This window comes from Oryctolagus cuniculus, chromosome 20 (genome assembly GCF_051225735.1).
Source record: "Oryctolagus cuniculus isolate XC-2025 breed Fujian yellow rabbit chromosome 20, ASM5122573v1, whole genome shotgun sequence".
Taxonomy (NCBI): Eukaryota; Metazoa; Chordata; class Mammalia; order Lagomorpha; family Leporidae; genus Oryctolagus; species Oryctolagus cuniculus.
The window spans coordinates 17,541,068-17,563,488 of NC_142886.1; the positions used below are offsets into that span (position 1 = coordinate 17,541,068).

The 22,421-nt window shown below is 43.6% G+C and overlaps 1 protein-coding gene across 1 annotated transcript; it reads right to left on the reverse strand.

Moving 5' to 3' along the window:
• Nucleotides 1-1,407: 1,407 nt before the first annotated feature.
• ATP6V1D (ATPase H+ transporting V1 subunit D) lies at nucleotides 1,408-22,234 on the reverse strand (the record flags this gene model as incomplete). Its single annotated transcript, NM_001082368.1, is given in 9 exon segments — nucleotides 1,408-2,057; nucleotides 3,615-3,693; nucleotides 6,411-6,477; nucleotides 7,291-7,394; nucleotides 9,409-9,453; nucleotides 9,857-9,924; nucleotides 13,895-13,974; nucleotides 16,311-16,428; nucleotides 22,090-22,234. Coding segments are annotated over 9 exon segments (744 nt in total). The 3' UTR covers nucleotides 1,408-1,915.
• Nucleotides 22,235-22,421: the final 187 nt, after the last annotated feature.

The window sequence follows — 22,421 nt, forward strand, 5'->3', positions numbered from 1 at the left end:
AATAATCTGTCTACCCCCTCTCACCTTCAAACTAATTTTGCTTCCTGGAAAAGCAGTATATAATGCTTGACATGAATTTTAGCTGTGCTGTTTGACCTATCCAAGCCTGTTTCCCTAAAAGTTTCCTGTAAAAACAGGACACAATTTATACCTCACCAGGATTTTAGCAGGATTAGATGTTAATTCTGTTGTTAACTTAGTTTTAAAATATTTGTGAACTTAGTTGTTCAGCTTATAATTACTATTAAATATACAATGTGAGATTTAATTCTGCAAGTAACAACAGCATTTCCTGCAAATCAGCTCCTCCAAGACAAGCCCTATCTTACCTTTAAATATCCAAAGTCTCCAATATAGGGGAAGCAAGAAAAAAGTTGAACTTCTATCTTATAAAAACTTTGAAAGCAGACTGCTTTGAATTAAATCCTGGATTTACCACGTTACCTTTTGAAGGTAGGACCAATTACTCAAGCTCCTTGAGCCTCACATGGTTATTAGATAATATCAATGAAATACTTAAAATAGTGCTTGGAACATAATAATTAATGTTACTTTAAATAGTAGTATAAGTGTATGTGGGGCCAGCGCTGTGACACAGCAGGAAAAGCCACCAGCTGCAGGGCTGGCATCCCATATAGGTCAGCTGCAGGGCTGGCACCCCATATAGGCACCAGTTCGAGACCTGGCTGCTCCACTTCCGATCTAGCTCTCTGTCATGGCCTGATGGAAGATGGCCCAAGTCCTTGGGCTCCTGCACTCGCACAGGAGACCTGGAAGAAGCTCCTGGCTTCAGATTGGCCCAGCTCTGCCTGTTGCAGCCATTTGGGGAGTGAACCAGCAGATGGAAGATCTCTCTCACTCTCTGCCTCTGCTTTTCTATAACTCTGGCTTTCAAATAAATAAATCGTTTAAAAAATAAAAATAAAAAATGTATGCATAATAATTTAGTACTTTAAAAAGGTAGACTGTGGTATCAAATGATTAAAATATTAATAAGGGTGGTGTCACAGTTTAACTGTTCCACGACCAAAATGCCTGGAATTGGATGCATGCCAAATCAAACAGTTCTAAAAACATCAACTCTCCTGATAAGTCTGTTCAAATACCTCATCTTCATATATGAAAGACATCAAGTTGTTATAATAAGTTACCTTATTACTTACTCCAAAAGAGCAGTTAGTATTTTCCTTAGATTAGGAAAGAAGTATGACGAAGCCCTGTTAACTCACTGACAATCATTTATCATTAGCCCAGATGCAACAGTTGTCTCAGCCTTTTAGTCTACTGATGAGGAGGAGGGAATTCTATCACGTTTTCTTTGAAGAGAAAGTTCTGTGGATGACAATACTGTGCACTAAGCATAAGAACATGACTTACTCAGCAGTAAATAATGTGGAAACGAACAGCTTATTTTTAAATAATTTTACTCTCTATCATAGTCACATTTAAATTGGCAGAACTGCTCCCCTGACAGACAAGATAAACACCTGTCATGCAAGGAAAGGTAAGTGAGGTACCATGGCAACGCAGGGTGGCTGCAGCAATCTGACAACAGTGCGGGTTTGCAGGTGGGTAGGAATAAGGCCTGCTGCTCAGTAGTTGGCCAGAGAACACTAATGTTTCTTAAGGGTGCTTCCTAAAATGCCTGGCGAGCAGCTCACACACAACAGAGATAAATGGAACACGTGACACCACTGCAGAGTAAATTCTGTGAGTTCCTGGACAGGTTTTACAATTCTCATTCACTTGTGCTAAACGGAAGAATTAGGAGTCTGCAAAAGTAATCTCATCAGTGAGCATCCAGGTAGGTTTTACAATCAGTGAAAGTCTTGGGCCAAAAACAGAAAACAGCCTACACACCACAGATTAACATGGAGCCAGCTTAGGGTTTCTGAAAGAACCGGAGCAGGAGCGATTATTCAAACAGGAGATCTTCATCCTTCTCCTCAGCCAGAAGATTAGCAGGCTCCATCACCTCTCCTGCTGCTCTCCGTTGCTCCAAATCCTTCTCGGATTTTTCCTTGAGAATTTTTTTCTTCTCCTGTATTTTCTTTAGCCTGCAAGATTAAAGGGGGTATCTTCTGAATGCTATTTGTCCTGAGTAGACTTGACTGCTTCTAGTTTTGTAACAAGGATAACAAACACAACTAGAACAAAATTTGGTATGCCCATTAATTTCAGTAATTTATTGATAACCCATTTTTGAAAAAAGATTTGAGGTAGAATACACTCAGCTAATAACTAATTTCAGAAGCTCCTATCCCAAACTGATTTTGAAATCTTCCTAACAGAATATATTCTGAGCATTCAGGTATGTATTAAAATCCTCAGTCACCACAACTCTGAATTTCATTGGAGGGCAAAACTAAATAATCTTTGATAATTAACATAAATCACATTGAGATGGTACTCAAAGTCTAAGACCTGTATGTCACCCCTAAATACTCCTGTTTTCACATACCATCCACTTCTCTACACTGGGTGTATCAACCCTGACACACCACTGATTTAATTGTTTATCCCGACAGCTCTAACATCATAACCAATTCACAGACATGCAGCTTTTCTCTCTTCAGTTCTGTGCTAATTCTCTAATTGTATGATTTATACTATTTGGTAATGTTCCCAAGTACTTTACACCTTCTCCTGAACATATTCAACATGCTATGCATATCTGCCTAGTGACTAATTTGTTTCTACTCTCAGGTTTTCTGTAAAAGACACCCATTATAAATCATAGCTGTGTTGAAGTAATAAATCATTTTTAAACATGTGCAAGACACAGCATGGATTTGTCTCCACAGCATCTAGCAACACCATTCTCCTCCCTTAGCCGTGAGGGATATGTTGCAAGACCCCCAGGGGGTTCCTTAAACAGAACAATTCCAAACTATATATAATTTTTTCCATAGGGATATATATATATATACTTCATATATATGTTGGTTTCACATGTTCAAATTCAACCAACTGCAGATCAAAAATCACTACAGATAGAAAATAGTGTACATACATAATGATAATTGTTTACAGATTGGGTACGGTAAGAACTATTTTTTTCTAAGTTGAGAACTTTTTACCTTTTCACTTAAAGGAAGCACTTTGCAGCTTCTCTTTGGCATATCTAAATTGCCAACATAGCGATTCTTGTGCACTGGGACCATTATTAATTAAAATAAGCGTTAACTGAACACATGCACTTTGATGTTGCTACAGGTGGTCTGATCAACTAATTAACTAATCAACTCTTAACTAATAGGCAGGTAGTATACAGCTTGGATACGCTAGACAAAAAGATAATTCACATCCCAGATGGGACAGGGCAGGACAGTGACATGGCATGAGATTAATCATATTGCTCAGATGGCCACAATTTAAAATGTATGAACTATTTCTCAAACTTCCATTTAATATTTTCAGACTTTGGTAGAAACCATAGAAAGTAAAATAGCAGATAAAGGAAACTCCTGTGTTTCTTCTGATTTACCAGAACAGAACATATGCTGTGCTAATTCTTAAGAACATAAGCCAACTTATGAATTACAGCAAATCAAGCCTTTGACATATGGAAAACAAAAAAAAAAATGATCAATAACTTTCCAATTTCAACAAACCTATAGAACTCTTCTCGTTCTCTCTCATCCAGCTCTGTGATGATATAAGCAAGGGTACGTTCAATCCGAGGAATGATGACTAGAGTTCAAAAAAATATATATACATGAGAACTTCAAACTCCCTGTTTTCAAATTTCTAGTGCTCACCTGTGTAATACTTATCTCTAACTGTAAAATTAATGTAAATTTAATGCACAGAACTTAGAAGAAAAAACCACAAAGAAAAAATTAAGCATCACCTAACCACCCAAAGTAATTACTGGGAATATTCTTTATGTGCCCTACTAGTGTCTTTTCTATGCCCAGATAATGTATTGGAACAAAACAGATACTAAATTGAATAGATATGAAAATATGTCATTGAGCCACAGATGTTAATTTAAATATAATAGCGATTCACTGTTTAAAAAATGGAGCAGGGACAGGTGTTTGGTGCAGCAGTTAGGACATCATTTGGAAAGTCTACATCCTCTGAGAGCTTAGGTTCCAATCCTGGCCCTGATCCCAATTGTAGCTTTCTACTAATGTGCACCCTGGAAGGCAGCAGACAAGGGCAAAAGTGACTGGGTCCCTGTCACCCATGTGCGAGACCTGGATTGAGTTCCAGGCTCCTGGAGTGAACCAATCAATGAAAGATATTTCTCTGTCTCTGCCTTTTTTTTTTTTTTTTTTTAAAGATTTTACTTACTTGAGAGGTAGAGTTATACACACAGAGAGGGAGACAGAGAGAAAGGTCTTCCATCTGTTGGTTCACTCCTCAAATGGATGCAATATCCGGAGCTGAGCTAATCAAAAGCCAGGAACCAGTAACTTCTTCTGGGCCCCCACACGGGTGCAGGGGCCCAAGCACTTGGGCCATCTTCTACTGCTTTCCCAGGCCATAGCAGAGAGCTGGATCAGAAGAGGAGCAGCCGGGACTCGAACTGGTGCCCATATGGGATGCTGGCACTGCAGGTGGAGGCTTAGCCTAGTATGCCACAGCACCAGCCCCACTGTCTCTGCCTTTTATTTATTTATTTATTTTTAAGATTTATTTATTCATTTGAGAGTTACACAGAGAGAAGGAGAGGCAGAGAGAGACAGAGAGAGAGGTCTTCCATCTGTTGGTTCACTCCCCAACTGGCTGCAATGGCCAGAGCTGCACTGATTTAAAGCCAGGATCCAGGAATTCCCTCTGAGTCTCCACATGGGTGCAGGGACCCAAGGATTTGGGCCATCTTTCACTGCTGTCCCAGGCCACAGCAGAGCTGGATTGGAAGTAGAGCAGCCAGGACTCAAACTGGTGCCCATATAGGATGCCAGCACTGCAGGCAGTGGCTTTACCCACTATGCCACAGTGCCAGCCTGTCTCTGCCTTTTAAATAAAATTAAAATAAAAAATATTTTCTTAAATGTAGCAGAGAAAATGCAATAAATTTTTTATGTCAGCCACTGGACTCTACAAACTTTGCCTATTTTGCTTCTAGAATATAAACTCCTTGAGGGTGAAAACTATTACCCTTATGCATTTTGTTTTGTCTGTAGCCATGTATAATTCATGGCACTAGCAAGTGAGAAAGAAATATGATTTTGAGTTCTTAAAAAATGAAAACTTTTGGGGCTGGGGTTGTGGCATAACAGGTTAGGCCACTGGCTGTGATGCCAGCATCTCATTTCCTATCCAGCTCCCTGCTAATATGCCTGGGAAAGCAGCAGAAGACAGCCCACATCCTTGGGTCCCTGCACCCACGTGGGAGACTCAGAGGAAGCTCCCGGCTCCTTGTGTTGGCCTGGCCCAGTCCCAGCCCTAGTGGTTGCAGCCATCTGGGGAATGAACCAGCAGACGGAGGTTCTCTGTCTTTCCCCACTCTGTCTGACTCTGCCTTTCAAATAAAAAAAAATAAAAAAAGCTTTAAAAAAAAATTTTTTTAACACTAATGTAAACCTAATCAAAAAAATTTATTTCATCCAGTTTTTGCTCTTTACCTTAAAGTTGAATGTTTCTTGAGCAAAAAGTATTGTCAAAAGTAAACAAATAAACAGACTTTTTTTTTGGACAGGCAAAGTGGACAGTGAGAGAGAAACAGAGAGAAAGGTCTTCCTTTTGCCGTTGGTTTACCCTCCAATGGCCGCCGCGGCCGGCGGGCTACAGCCGGCGCACCGCGCTGATCCAATGGCACGAGCCAGGTGCTTATCCTGGTCTCCCATGGGGTGCAGGGCCCAAGCATTTGGGCCATCCTCCACTGCACTCCCTGGCCACAGCAGAGAGCTGGCCTGGAAGAGGGGCAACCGGGACAGAATCCGGCGCCCCGACCGGGACTAGAACCCAGTGTGCTTTTGCCGCTAAGTGGAGAATTAGCCTAGTGAGCCGCGGCACCGGCCAATTTTTTTAAAATAATGAAATAAAAGATAATAGAAAAATTTTGTTTTTAGAAATCAAGGAGAATGGCCTAAAGGAGAGGAATGTAAAGTTAAATACTGAATATATTAAAAAATACTTATCACTGAACCGTTAGAAAGAACGAAAGAAAACACTAACACTCTTAGGAAGTTTCCAGCCTTTACCAACTGCATGAACAACAGAAACAGAACATTCTGTAACTCTTTACTCTTCACTTCCCTCTGTAACTCACGCACATCACATACCATACATCTCTCTCAACACCTGCTTGCAGTGTTGACACAGCCCTGCACTGGGCAGGGGCAGTGTCTCACTCTCCTTTCAATCTGCAGCACAGTGCATCTCCCTGGCAGGTGCAAAGCAGATGAGGATGGGCAAGTGAACCAACAAAGTGCCTCACAGCAGCTTAGACTCACCATGCTCAATGGCATTTACACGCCTGTTGGTTATCTTTATAGCTTCATCCAAAGTAACAAAGGAAGTCTAAAATAAGAAGATACATTAATAAGGCGAGCACAAAGTCTTTCTAATCATACTCTGTTCACCTGGCTCCACGCAGACTGCATTAGTAAAATCGTTGTTGAGGGAGACGCGGCACGGAGGCTAAGGTGCCAGCTGGGACATAGCATCCCATACCAGAGTGCCTGGTTCTAGTCCCGACTCCATATCTGGGAGGCAGCAGTGATGGCTCAAATACCTGGGTTCCCGTCACCCATGTGGGACACTTGGATTAGTTCCCAGCTACGAGACACTGGGAGTGAACCAGTGTCTCTCTCTTTCTCTACCTTTCAAGTAGATTATATAACATTTTTTAAAAAGAAAGACAAATATTTGGGAACCAAGGCAGCTTCTTTTCCACATGTTTTAAAAACAAAATTTGTATGAGATTTCCACAGAGCTAACACAGAGCTTTACATCAGACTAAATAAAGAAAAATGACATCAGGAAATAATCATGCAGTCATAAACCTACATCTTAACTAGTCACAAAAGGAAAAACTGGCTTTCCTGTACAAACCATGTTGTAGCTGCGATTAAATCTAGTTATCAACTTCGCTGTTCTCATCTAGCAAAGAACGTAACTACCACTACACATACATTTTATTAATAATAAAAAACCGGGACAATGATACAGAAGTCACCATTTCAGAAACAGAAACATTAGGCTTGCTCCCCGAAGGATCATGGGAACAGTTCCAAGTACACGGTGCAGTGTGATCCGGTGCAAGGGCTAAATCTCCTCACGTAAGCCTTAGAAACCAACCCGCAGGGTTCCTGAACTCTGCTTGAGACTCACCTGCAGAGAAGCCAGTTCCACCAGTAGCTCCACTGCTTTGGCATAATTCCTCTTTAATTTAGCCAACTGTTCCCCACCTCTGGCCAAACCGGTCAGTTCATAACCTGAGAGAACCAGTCACACGACATTTGTAATTAGAGAGTAAATAATACTTCCCCATAACGTTCCCCAAAGGAAGAGAATTCAGAATAATACCAAACATGGTAAGACACATTGACCAACCACTGTTAAATGCAAACATGGAATGTCCATCACAATCCCCAACACTGTAGGAACACGCTGTTCAATGCAGTTTACAGGGGCTGGCGCTGCGGCGTGGCGGGTAAAGCTGCTACCTGTGGTGCTGGCATCTCATGTGGGTGCCAGTTCAAGACCCGGCTGCTCCACTTCCAATCCAGCTTCCTACTAATGAACCTAGAAAAATCTTTGGGCCCTTGCACCCATGGGGGAGACCTGGAAGAAGTTCCTGGCTTCAGATCTGCCCAGCTCCAGGTGTTGTGGCCATCTGCGGAGTGAATCAGCGGATGGAAGATCTCTCTCTCTCTCTGCCTCTGCCTCTCTATAACTCTGCCTTTCAAATAAATAAATCGTAAAAAATAAATATACAGTTTACACACTACACATACTATTGTGAATGTAACTAGAAGAGAAACTTTATTTTTAAAGATTTATTTATTTATTTGAAAGGCAGTTACAGAGAGGCAGAAAGGTCTTCCATCTGCTGATTCACTCCCCAAATGGCTGCAACAGCTGGCATTGTGCTGGTCTGAAGCCAGGAGCCAGGAACTTCTTCCGGGTCTCCCACACGGGTGCAGGGGCCTAAGCACTTGGGCCATCTTCTACTGCTTTCCCAGGCTGTAGCAGAGAGCTGGTTCAAAGTGGAGCATCCAGGACTCGAACCAGCACCCATATGGGATGCTGACACTGCAGACTGGGGCCCTAACCTGCTGCACCACAGCGCCGGCCCCAAGAGGAAAAACTTTTAACCAACCTTCATTTCACTAGCTGAACTTGCCAATGCCCCCTATTCCTTTTGGATACCCACTGTATAATGGCCCTGTTAATGGGTGGTCCTCTAGAATGATCTATTTTTTACATGATCCATAGATAATATTCTATATGATTTAATTAACTATTACATGAACAAATGAAGTCAGTGCCAGCAGAACATTGCTTCTATGAAAAAAAGTTACTTTACCTTGGAAATACTTAATAAATATATTACAACCCATTAAATGCTGTCAAATTAGGAGTGGAGTAGCTAAGACATTACAAAAAATTGGGAGTGAGCTATAAATATCTAGAAAGATTCAGCATTCAGGTTATGTCATAGTATCCAAGATCTTATTCCACTTTAAAGAAACCAAAACTGGAATCTATAAACAATGCATTATGGTTATAGTTTATGCAGAAAGATAACAGAGAAGTCTGGTCAGGGGTTCATAATCAAAGAAAAGGCCTTATCTTTTTAAAGTGGCAAGCCGGCGCCGTGGCTCAATAGGCTAATCCTCCACCTTGCGGCGCCGGCACACCGGGTTCTAGTCCCGGTCGGGGCGCCGGATTCTGTCCCGGTTGCCCCTCTTCCAGGCCAGCTCTCTGCTATGGCCAGGGAGTGCAGTGGAGGATGGCCCAGGTGCTTGGGCCCTGCACCCCATGGGAGACCAGGAAAAGCACCTGGATCCTGGCTCCTGCCATCGGATCAGCGCGGTGCGCCGGCTGCAGCGGCGGCCATTGGAGGGTGAACCAACGGCAAAGGAAGACCTTTCTCTCTGTCTCTCTCTCTCTCACTGTCCACTCTGCCTGTCAAAAATAAAAAAAAAATAAATAAAAATAAAAAAATAAAAATAAAAATAAAAAATAAAAAAAATAAAGTGGCAAATGACTATATGTTGATGTATTTCTAAGTTAAAATAAAATGTAGGGTATAATGTTTTATGGCTTTTGGCCATTAGACCTTTTTGATAAACTGGTAACTATTGCCCTATCAGATAAAAGGGCTTCTAACACTGAACTTCTGAACTCTAGGGTCTACCTAGCACCATTTTCCAGAACAAAATTCAATTAAAGACCAAAGGAGATCCTAGAGATACCTACTAACATAAAAAGTTTCACACTTACTATCAGTTCCTTCATGGTAATGTTCAAATACTGGCAAAGTAACACCTGTTAAAAGCAAAACATATATGGATTAACAAGCATGGCCATGAAAAAATACTCAAAAGTCAAGAATTACAATTGGTTTTAATGAACGATATGGGACCCTTCCTTTGTAAGTGTTCATTTCAATCCAAAAGTCAAATTATCCTGGGTAATAGGGACCTGATTGCTAATGGCTTTAACCTACATGTAAAGCCAACCTGTTGTAAAGAGAAGAGAGTAGTCTACGACCACACTGTTCTGAACATGCCCGACCTCATCTGATCTGGGAAGCTAAGCAGAGTCGGGCTTGGTTAGTGCTTTGATGGGAGAGAAGAGAGTGACAGGGACATCAAGATCTTGTATAAACAGGGTAATTTTTAAATGGCACCTTTTCTCCTTCAAGGATTTTAAAGGGTTGAAAAGTTACCTGCTACGTTATCTTTCTTTGCTCGAATCTTCACCTGGGCTTTATTTACATTTTGGATAACCGTGGTGCTGCAGGAAAAGAAAAGGCCTTTATTTGTGGTTTTAGAAATAATTCTACAGGGACTCACTGTATAATTTCAACATTACATGATACCAACAACGAGAAGTCACGGTTAAGTATGTTTTGTAAATTATCTTTTTGTCACAGAAAGAGAAAAATCACTGATGCCAGAAGAGGGCCTCAGAGAGCAGAGAAAGAGCAATCATTAAACCATTAGCCACTAAGATTTTACAGTAGGTGTACTGTTTATATTTTCAGTCAGGCGTGTGGTGCACGGATATGACTTCACAGATGCTGATTCTGCTAGTGTACTCTGGAGAAAATGTTCCTTCTAAGTTTGCTATTAAATTGGTTAAGCTGGTGGAACCTGTAAAACTTAATCTGACTCTGGCTCCCCACCTATTATTATCATAAGATTATGACCCTAAAACATACTCCATACCACCACTTACTCACTATTGATTTCTTCCCTTTACTGCAAAAGTCGTGCAAGCTGATATCCACCAGCACTGGCAAAAAATTAAAAGTCTACCACTTCAACTGGCCACGTGGTCCTCGTTGGCCACCAACGAGAGCTCCTAGAAAATGACCTAAGAATGGAAGCATCATGTTATTAGGGAAAATCAAAGCCCTAAACACCTTACACCTCTGCCCTTAACTAGCCATGTGACTTCAGGAAGACATTTAACTTAAACTAAGAATAACAATTTGAACTGCTTGCTTGCTTTTCTAATTTATTTTTAGGGTTTTTTTTTTTTTTCAAAGACTTATACAATAAGTTTTAAGATGAAACAATGGTTTTTTTCCTGATAAACAGAGCATTTAATTGACTATTTTATCAAGATTAATTTTTGATATTTGCTAAAGACTAGTTCTTTAAGCTATGACATAAGATAAATCCCAAAAGGCAATACCTCATTGTTTGCTTATCCTTTGTTCCTATATTTTTCAGAGGAAAACACTATAAATTGTAAATAGTCAATATGTAACTATTGCATGCAAATCTGTGACTGCTGGCAATGTCATCTAGAAGGAAAAGATAAAGTTTATTTACTATAAAAAAAAGAATAACAATGCTTGCCTTAACTACCTCACAGAATTATTTGGAGAATCATATAAGTTGGCATAAGCCATTGTAAACCATCTGTTGGTTCATTCCTCAAATGCCCACAATAGCTGGGTCCAGAGCCTGGAGCAGGGAACACAATCTAGGTCTCTCATATGGGTGGTAAAAAACTAAGTACTTGGGGCCGGCGCTGTGGCAAAGAGGGTAAAGCCATTGCCTATAGTGTTGGCATCTATATGGACACTGATTCTGGCTGTTCCATTTACGATCCAGCTCTCTGTTACGGCCGAGGAAAGCAGTGGAAGATGGCCTAAGTGCTCCATGGGCCCCTGCACCCACGCAGGAGACCCGGAAGAAGCTCCTGGCTCCCGGCTTCGGATCTGCCCAGCTCCAGCCATTGCGGCCTTCTGGGGAACAAACCAGCAGATGGAAGACCTCTCTCTGCCTCTGCCTCTCTACAATTCTGCCTTTCAAATAAATATAAATCTTAAAAACAAAACAAAAACACCCAAGTATTTGAGCCATCACTGCAGCAGAAAGCTAGAATTAGGAGTGGAGCCAAAGACTTGAACCCAGGCACTCTGATAGGGGTGCTGGTCTCCCAACTGGCACCTTAAGCTAAAGTCAGGACTCAGAGCCAGAAATGAACCCATACACTATGATGCATGACAACTGTGTTTTAACCATTAGACCAAAAGCCTGCTCCATACAAATCATTTCATATGCTATGTAACACATAGAATGATATGGCAACCCATAAAACTCATGCCTTTTAAACAATCTATTGCATTCTCAAAAATTTATCCTAAGGAGGGGCAGGCATTGGGGTGCAGCAAGTTAAACTGCCACTTGGGATGCCTGCATCTCATATTGGAGTGCTGGCTAGAGTACTGGCTACTCTGCTTCTGATCCAGCTCCCTAATGCAACTGGGAAACAGCAGAGAATAGTTCAATTACTTGAATTCCTGCCACCCACATGAGAGACCCAGAAAAAGTTCCTGGCTCCTGGCTTTGGCTCAGCCCAGCCCCAGCTGTTGCCAATATTTGGGAAATAAACCAGAAAATGTGGGGCCAGTGCTGTGGCATAGCAGGTAAGGCTGCCAATGCAGTGCCAGCAGCCCATATGGGCACTGGTTCGAGTCCCAGCTGATCCACTTCTGATCTAGGTCTCTGCTGTGGCCTGGGAAAGCAGAAGAAGATGGTCCAAGTCCTTGGGCCCCTGCACCCATGTGGGAGATCCGGAAGAAGCTCCTGGCTTCAGATCAGCACAGCCCCAGCCGTTGCAGCCAATTGGGGAGTGAACCAGCAGATGGAACACCTCTCTCTGCCTCTCCTTCTCTCTCTGTGTAACTCTGACTCTCAAATAAATAAATGTTTAAAATAAAAAAAAAAAGAAATCAGAAAATGAAAGATACTGCTTTCAGGGCCAGCACTGTGGCAGAGCGGATAAAGCCGCCACCTGCAGTGCCAGCATTCCCATTTGGGCGCTGGTTCAAGTCCTGGCTGCTCCACTTCCAATCCAGCTCTCTGATATGGCCTGGGAAAGCAGTGGAGGATGGGCCAAGTCTTTGGGCTCCTGCACCCACATGGGAGACCTGAAAGAAGCTTCTGGCTCCTGGCTTCGGATCGGCTCAGCTCTGGCCGTTGTGGCCAATTAGGGAGTGAACCAGTGGATGGAAGACCTCTCTCTCTCTGCCTCTCCTTATCCCTCTGTGTAACTCTTTCAAATAAATAATCTTTAAAAAAAAAAAAAAAAGAAAAAAGAATGAAAGATATACCATGCTCTTCTTCCCCCACCACATCCCCCATCAGCTTTTCAACTAAGTAAATTTATATTTGAGAGGTAGAGTTACAGAGAAGAGGGAGAGACAGAAAGGTCTTCCATCCACTGGTTCACTCTCCCAAATGGCTGCAACAGCCAGACCTGAGCCAATCCGAAGCCAGGAGCCAGGAGCTTCTTCTGGGACATCTGGGACCATCTTCCACTGCTTTCCCAGGCCATAGCAGAGAGCTGGATTGGAAGAAGAGGAGCCAGAACTCGACGAACCAGTGCCCATAAGGGATGCCGGCGCCTAAGGCAGAAGTTTAGCCTGCTACACCACAGCACCAGCCCAAATATACAATTCTTTAAAAACAACAACAAAAAGTATGGAGTGGGCATTTGGCACAGCCATTAAAATGCCACATAAGACACCCACATCCCACACTGGATGGCTCTAATTCTGTATTCCAGCTTCCTGCTAATGTGCACCCTGGAGGCAGTGGCTAATGTCCCAGGTATTTGCATCCCTACCACCTACATGGGAGACACAGACTGAGTTCCTGGCTCCTGAATTCAGCCTGGCCCAAGCCCCAGCTATTGCAGGGATCTAAAGACTGAACCAGCAGATGGAAGAGCTCTCTATGCTTTTCAAAAAAAGAAGCATGGATTTTCCATGAATTTCTGAAGCCCCCTAATATTAACGTAATTTCTTTAATGCTTATATAATTTTATACTAAAATGATCTTTAAATGAAAATTAGGGGGGCAGGTGCTGTGGCACAGCAGGTTAAGCCATCACCTGCAACACTGGCATCCCATATGGGTGCTGGTTTGAGTTCCAGCTGCTCTATTTCCTGTACAGTTCCCTCCTACTGCACCTGGGAAAGCAGGGGAAGATAGCCTAAGTGCTTGGGCACTGCTACCCACGTGGGAGACCTGGATAAAGCTCTTGGCTTTAACCCCAGCTACTGCCCCCATTTGGGGAGTGAACCAGATAATAAAAGATCTCTGTGTCTCTCCTTCTCTAACTCTGCCTTTCAAATAAATCAAAATTAAATGAAAATTAGGGGAAAAAAAAGGAAAATTACGAACTTGAAAGCACTTTGTTTTTGTTTTTTTTTTTTTCAAAACACCCACTTTAGTCTGCTTACCTGAAGTCTCCTGCTGTGAATTTGGCCTCAGCTAGTGAAAAGGCAGCTTCTCTCATGACTTCACCCATCAACATTTTAGTCTGAAAAAGCATTAACCAACAAATTCAACCAAGATTTCTATAGGGAAAAATTATATCAAATAAAGTTTCCTTAATAACCACCAGTATTTTATGCTAGGTGTGGATATAAATATTTAATAATGATAAAGCAAATGAAAACTTCCAATTATGAATAATTCGATTATGACCACTAACAATGTTGCAAAATCATGTTTTTTTTTTTTAAATTTATTTATTTGACAGGTAGAGTTGTAGACAGTGAGAGAGAGAGACAGAGAGAAAGGTCTGCCTTTCATTGGTTCACCCCCCAAATGGCCGCTATGGCCGGCGCGCTGCGCCAATCCATAGCCAGGAGCCAGGTGCTTCTTCCTGGTCCCTCATGCGAGTGCAGGGGCCTGAGCACTTGGGCCATCCTCCACTGCCCTCCTGGGCCACAGAAGAGAGCTATACTGGAAGAGGAACAACTGGTGACTAGAACCCAGCGCCCATATGGGATGCCGGCGCCGCAGGCGGAAGATTAACCAAGTGAGCCACAGCGCCGGTCCCCAAAATCATAAGTTTTATAATTACAATGTTAGAGGGGCCAGCGTTGTGGTATAGCAGGTAAAGCCACTGCCTACAGTGCCAGTATCCCATATGGGCGCCGGTTCGAGACCTGGCTATTCCACTTTTGATCCAGCTCTGCTATGGCCTGGGAAAGCAGTAGAAGATGGCCCAAGTGCTTGGACCCCTGCATCCATGTGGGAGACCTGGAAGAAGCTCCTGGCTCCTAGATTTGGATCAGCTCAGCTCTAGCCATTGCAGTCATTTGGGGAATGAACCAATGGATGGAAGATTCTCTTTCCCTGTACCTGTGTCTCTCTGTAACTCTCTGTAACTTTCAAATAAATAAATAAATATTTAAAAACAATAATTAAAATATTAGAATAAATGCATTAAGAAATAAAAAACTGAATCTTTACTGACAGGGCTCCCTATTTTATTTCTGATTTGGTCAAATTGATCTCTTAATTTAAAAAAAATATTTTTAATCCAGATGTTATAGATAACAGCTTTCAAAAACCTGTAAAGTAACCAAGACAGTACAGGAGAACATTTTCTTAATCTCTTTAGACCTTCCTTAGCCTTATATCCAACTTCAAAACTATATAGACTAATAGATTAGATCAAATAAAGATTAAGACACCTTTTCTGAAAGTCAAAAGATAAGCTGTGTAGAAAATCTGTTTAGCATGTTACACATAAATCAGATTATTTATAGAATTTTCACAAAAAATTTCATCAAGAAAATCAAATTACTGCAGGCTGGCACTGTGGTACAGCAAATTGAAACTGCCACTCATAACCTCAGCATCCCACACAGAAGGAAGGGACAGTTGGAGTACCAGCTCCTTTGCTTAGGATCTAGCTCCCTGTGTGCTTGGGAAAGCAGTAGAAGACGGGCCAAGGCCTTAGGCCCCTGCACCCATGTGGGAGACCTGGGGGAAGCTCCTGGCTTTGGATCGGCCCAGCTCCGGCCATTGTGGTCATCTGGGGAGTGAACCAACAAATGGAAGATCTCTCTCCCTCTGCCACTGCCTCTCTGTAACTCTGCCTTTCAAATAAATAAATTAATCTTTTTTAAAAAATCACTTAAAGGAAAATTAGGAGTGGGTGTTTGTCCTACCAGTTAAGCCATCAATAGGATATCTAATTCCAGCTTACTGCTAATGCACACCTGGGAGAAAGCAGATAATGGCCTGAATACTTGGGTTCCTGTCACCTATGTGGAGACCCAGATGGAATTCTGCACCTATGGGTTCAGCCTGACCTAACTCGGCTATTACAGGCATTTGGGAAGTGAAGCAGCAGATGGACCAACTGTCCCTTGCTATCTCGGTCTCTTGGAATTTCAAATAATTGTTTTAATGGATCATTTATTTTAATAAAAAAGAAAAATGCCAAGGGCCAATTTTCCTTATTAGATATTTCTAAATAAATACTGCTGGGGGTGGCCTTGTGGCACAGTGGATTAACTCACTGCCTGCGACACGAGCATCCTGTATCAGAGTGCCAGTATGGATCCCAGCTGCTCTGCTTCCAATCTAGCTCCCTGCTGACACACCTGAGAAAGCAGCAGATGAGGATCCAAGTGCTTGGGCCCCTGCCACCCACACAGGAGACCCAGATCAAGTTCTTGGTTCCTGGCTTCAGCCTGGCACAGCCCTGGTGACTGCAGCCATCTGGGGAATGAACCATTGTGTGGAAGATTTCTTTCTTTCTCTGTCTCCCTCTCTCTGTCACTATGCATTTCAAATAAATTCAAATAAAACTTGAAAAAAAAAAAAAAATACTGCTCCAAGCAACATTCATGCTACCTCTATTATCTTCTTTAGGATTTGTCGAAATCGAAGCGTTAAGGCATCGGATTTTTTCTTCAGGAGGTTTCGGCCCGTCTGTGCTCCTTTTAATCGAGCCTTCATGATGGTCTGTGCCCTATACAAAGACGTAGAATTAAAGACATTTATTCTCATAGACTCATTGTGTTTAAGAGACACAAAAATACCTCCTTTATTTTTTGAGGTAGTGACATCAAGAATATACAGCATTTGCAACTGACAGGTTAAAATGGTTTCTTAATACAAAAGCTTTCTATCATGAGTGTTCCATAAATGAAGTTTATTTACTTACATCAGAAACAATTCTGCAGTCAATGATCTGGAGTAAGTATTAGGGCATAATAAAAATTATCAGGAGACTTATTTCCTAATACCAGTATAGTTCAAGTACTTATTTGATTTTTAAGTTAAAATAACGCAAATAATGGTTCAGTTGCCATTACAGGTATATTAAGACAAAACAAAAACAAATTGATCCGGGCCAGCATTGTGGTGCACTGGGTTAAGCCACTGCCTGCAACACCAGCATCCCATATGGGTGCTGGTTCAAGCCCTGGGTCTCCACTTCCTATCCAGCTTTCTTCTAATGTGCCTTGGAAAGTAGAAGATGTTCCAATGTGGGAGACCCAAACGGAGTTCCAGATTCCCAGCTGAAAAAGAATCGGAAAGAAATTATCTTCCTTCTGCTGGTTTATTTCCTACAAGCCCACAACAGCCAGGGCTGGGTCGGGCTGAAATCAGTAATCTGAAACTCAGCTGGGGTGGCAGAGACACAAGTACACTAGAGCCATCATCTGCTGCTCCCCAGAGTATACATCAGCAGGAAGCTGGATCAGACTCAAACCCAGGCACTCCAAGCATCATTTTAAATACAAGCCACAACTTCTGCCCCTACTGCATTTTATAATAACCATTTTCTATTAAAATGCCAACTGTTTTATTAATCTGTAAATGACTCTAGGTAACAAATGACATATATAAGGCTGCTGAGAAGTGACAAGCTGAACTTACACTCAATTCTCCCTTCATTTTGATTTTTTCCCCATCAGAAGCCCCAAAACTGAAATTATACAAAAATCGACATTTCTCTTCTTGCAACCATATGCCAGATAAAATATGGGAAAAAAAGTTCAGGTAATAAAATTCAACAAGAGATTGTACAAACTAGATATACAATGATTTAAGTATCTATATTGTAACATGTTACAATCACTGCAAAACAGCATGTAACAATGGACCTTTTCACCAGATTCTTATTATATATACCGAATATTACTCTATGATTAAGGTTATCAAGACAATCCTATAGCTGGAAGAGACTTTAAGCATTAACAAAGATGAAGAAAATAAGGCTTAGAAAAGTAGAACAACATCCTCACACTCAGTGAAAAGGCAGGATAGCAGCTTGAACCAGATTTTTTAAATTCTTTTAAGGATATATTCATTTATTTAAAAGGCATTGTTACAGACAGACAGACACACAAACACACACACACATACAGATTTTTCCATCTACTGGTTCACTCCCCAAATGGCTGCAACAGCCTGGAACTGGATGGGCCAAAGCCAAGAGCTGAACTCTACCTGGTCTCCCACATGGCTACAGGGGCCCAAAGATTTTTTTGGTCATTCTCCACTGCCTCCCCAGGCACAGTAGCAGGGAGCTGGATCATAAGTGGAACAGCTGGGACTTAGACTGATGCCCATATTTATTTGAAAGGTGGAGGCAGAGAGAAGAGAGATGGATCTTCCATTCACTGCCTTACTTCCTAAATGGTCACAACAGCTGGGGCTGGGCCAGGTCAAAGCCAGAAGCCTGGAACTCCATCCAGGCCTCCCACGTGGGTGGTAAGGGCCCAAGCACTTGGGCCATTTTCCAACCCCTTCCCAGGTACATCACCAGGGAGCTGGATCTGAAGTGGAGCAGCTGGGACTGGAACCCATTGCATCACAACATCGACCCCTCTTTCGTGCCTCTTTTGTTTCCATTCTCAATTTGTTGTTTTGTTTACTCTGGTGTTTAAGTGGGTGAAAAGAACATGTCAGATGATAATACTATAGTCTGGAATGTTTTAACCCTGTTATCCTTGTTTATTTTTGTTTCTTTGTTTTTTGAGAGACAGAGAAAGAGACAGAGCTCCTATCTCCTGGTTCACTCCCCTAATGTCCTGAACAGCCACAAGTCAGCCAGGTCAAAGCCGGAAACCAGAAACTCAATCGAGATCTCCCACATGAATGGCAGGGACCATCACTTGCTGCCTCCCAGAGTCTGCATTTACAGGATGCTGGAGTTTTAATCTGTATCTTAATCTCTAGGCCAAAGGCCTGTTCCCTAGTTTAGCATTTTTTTATGGTTTATTTATTTGAAAGAAGAGTTACAGAGAGAGAGGAGAGATAGAGAGATGTTCCATAGCTTAGGACATTTTTTTAATGATTTATTTATCTTATTTGAAAGGCAGAGTTACAGAGAGGTGGAGAGAGAGAGGTCGGTTCTCCATCTGCCGGCTCACTCTCAAAATGGCTGCAACAGCCAGAGGTGGGCTGATCCAAAGCCAGGAGCCAGGAGCTTCCTCTGAGTCTCCCATGACTTGGGCCATCTTCCACTGCTTTCCCAGGCCACAGTAGAGCTAGACAGGAAGAGGAGCAGCCAGGACTTGAACCTGAGCCCACAAGGGATGCCAGCACTGCAGGTGGCGGCTCCACCTGCTAAGCCAAAGCACTGGACCCAGCTTACGATTTTTTCTTTTTTCTTTTTTTTTTTTTTTAACAGGCAGAGTAGACAGTGAGAGAGAGAGACAGAGAGAAAGGTCTTCCTTTTGCCGTTGGTTCACCTTCCAATGGCCGCCACGGTCAGCTTACGATTTTTAAAACCTGTTCTTGTACATGTTTCAGAGCTGCTCAGAACTACAAAACAAAGTCTGACCTTCAGCTAGGACAATGACTTTGTTTCTAGCTGAATCAAAGACATATGACTATATGACAAAGAAACTGCTGTTGGGCCTTGGGGAAAATATTTACTCCCTGCACCAGATTTTCCTCTCAAGCAGCAAGCTGAGCAGTCTCCAATAGCAGTTTTCTCCTTCACAAACCAATTATTTTTCTTGTCTAAGCCTGAAAAGGTCAATTTTTGCTTTTTAGTTTCCAAATAAAAGTTCCAAAGTAAAAAGAAGAAATGTTAACATTCTGACTCCTGTGGAAGATGAACAGCCAGACATTATTTACAAGAGTGATAACAGACTTTATTCAGTAGCCACTGATAATCAAGGAAAGAAGAGAGTTCCTTTCTGATTTCTATGGAGGAGAGTGGGCTTTTTAATGGATAATTCTCTCTTTAAAGAGAATGGAGTGGAGCAGGCCCCAAATAGTCAAAGAAATGAACGATTACAGAGGGGTGGCTGTGTAAATACGCTTAGGCCAGGGATGTTTGCTAGCTGGCAATTATGGAAGTGGGAGTCCACCTTCCCAGAGGCAGGGAGACCCTCCTTCCTGATGACCACATTTCACCCGGCCCAGCCCTGCCATTGTGGCCGTGTGGGGAGCAAGCAAATAGATGCAAGAGCTCTCATTCTGCCTCTTCCTCCCCCTCTCCTCCTGCCTCTCAAATAAATACATGCATAAATCTGAGTGTTACCCTTCTGCCCAGTAATAGCTACGTATTCATGATTGTGAGCCCTTTGTAGTAAATCTAAGAATGGGAAATCAAGGGTCTATCAATCAGGTGTTGACTAGAAGAAATAGTAAATTATCTTTGCCTTTTTTTTTTTTAATTTTTAAAATTTATTTGAAAGGCAGTTACGGAGAAGGAGAGGAAGAGGGGAGGAAGGGAGGGAGAGAAACGTATCTTCTATCCACTGGTTCACTCTGCAAATGGCTGCAACAGCCAGAGGTAGGCCAGGCCAAAGCCAGGAGCCTGGAACTCCATCTGGGTCTCCTATGGGAGTGCAGGGACCCAAGCACCGGGCCACCTTCTACTGCCTTTTCAGGCGCCTTAGCAGGGAGCTGGATGAGAAGTGGAACAGCTGAGACCTGAACCAGCGCTCACGTGGGATGCCTGGATCTCGGGCAGCACCTTAATCCACTGTGGCACTGCCGACCCCCTCCCAGCTGTTCTGGCATTCTCGTAGGGGGCTGGAGGGCCATCCTAATGACACGACTTGATGCCGCTGGCAGCCATGTTACAGCTCACTTGCCTCTCAGCCAGAGGTTTGTGCGGATTCTGCAGTCCTCACCACCCCAGAGTAGTCCTAATGGCCCCTCTTTCACAGGCACTGCTTTCTCCACAACTGGCTTGCTTTCGCCTAGTGTTGCAGCTGTTACAAAGTCAGCAGTGAAGGGAAAGCCACGTCTTAAGGCCCTCTCATTCCACCAGGAGCTGCAGTGGCCCTGGCAGACTGTGATCAGGGGTCTGGAGCTTGAATGTAACAGCTTTTACCTGAAGCATCCTCAGATCCTCTGAGAAAAAGACAGGATGAGGAAAACACACCTCCACCAAAGACATGCGGCCACAAAGGAAAGCTCAGACCGTCACATTCACAGCTGATTTTCTGCTTCCTCAGTAGAGGTGGGGGGAGGGAGAGAGGGGAGAGAGGGAGAAGGAGGGAGAGAGAAAAAGAGGAAGAGAGAGGGAGGGAGAAGGGAGGAGGGAGGAAGGGAGGGAGAAGGGAGGAGGGAGGAAGGGAGGAAGGGAGGGAGGGGGGAGGGGACAGGGAGAGAGAGAGTGGGGAGGGAGAGAGAGGGAGGGGGAGGGAGGGGAGAGGGAGGGGGAGTGAGAGGTGGGGGAGAGGGGTGGGGGGAGGAAGAGGGAGGGAGGGAGGGAGAGGGGGAGGTGGAAACGGAAGGAGGGAGAGAGGGAGGGAGGGAGGGAGAGAGAGAGAGAGAGGCAGCACACAAATGCAAACGCTTTACTCTCCCCATAGCTGTTAGGCCCATTTCAGGCGATGTCCAACTCTTCTTACAAACTGGCCAGACACCTGCAGAGCTAAGTTGTTTCTCCCGACAAAGTGTTCTGCCCAAAAGAGAAAGGCGGCCCACCAGTGAGCAGATTCCAGGGGAACTTTGGGGCCTTTCTGTGAGCTCATAATCAAGACACGGGCGTCTGGAGGGAGAGTTTGACATGCAAACTTGGCAGTGTGGTGAGTGGCACAGAAACACGGGCCATGTTCCCATAGCAGGGGCCGCTAGGTCAACGAGGATGGCACTGCAAGATCCAAGCCAGCGCCCACGCCGGCGCAACTCCCCGCTCTGATACACCAAACTCTTCCGTATGCTTCCCATGGCAATCAACTAGCCTTCTCGGAGCCGGTTTACCAAACCTCCTTTTCTCTCTCTCCACTATAAACTGAGTTCTGTAAGGGCAAGAGGTGGCGACGGTGCAGTCACTTAGGAAATTAAAAAAAAAAAAAAAAAAGCCGGTGGACAACTGAATTCAAAGATGTGTGTTTGGGTGCACAGCATTTCTGAATCCCGTGCACAGTTTTGCATAACATGCATCTTCCCCGACGCTGCGTAAATCCAGTGCCCGGCCCAGTGAGGGTTCGCGGAACACCGAACGGTTCCATTAGGGAGTAAAGACAGCGGACCTTCACACGATCGGCAGTCCAGCCGCGTTTTCCTGTCCAGCCTGACTCATTCAGAAGGAAAGTGAGGGACCCCGACTCTCAAAAAGAACCTGGGTCGGCCCTAGAAACAAGGACCCTCCGCGCAGGCTTTCCCGACCCTACGAGAATGAAACACCCCTCACCCGCCCCCTTTTACTTACATTCGCGAGGGGAAGATTTCAATTCGGTCTTTGCCAGACATTCTGACGATGGCTGACTGGCTTCGGTACCCCGCCGGGAAACCGTGGCTGCAACAGCTCCAGGACTGGCCGCCCCAGCGCCTTCCTCTACCGGAGTCAGCTGGTTCTGTCAGATGACCCCGCGCGTTGCTAAGAGGCAGCGAGGATACCCATCGCTCACTTCCGCTTCCGGTTGTCAGGGCGAGGAAGGGTGGGGTGCTGGACGAGGGCAATGCCCGGATGTGGAGGCGCGCGCACCGCGGAACTACCTCTCACTTCCGGTTCGCCTCCCCACACTCCTCCTCAGCCCAACT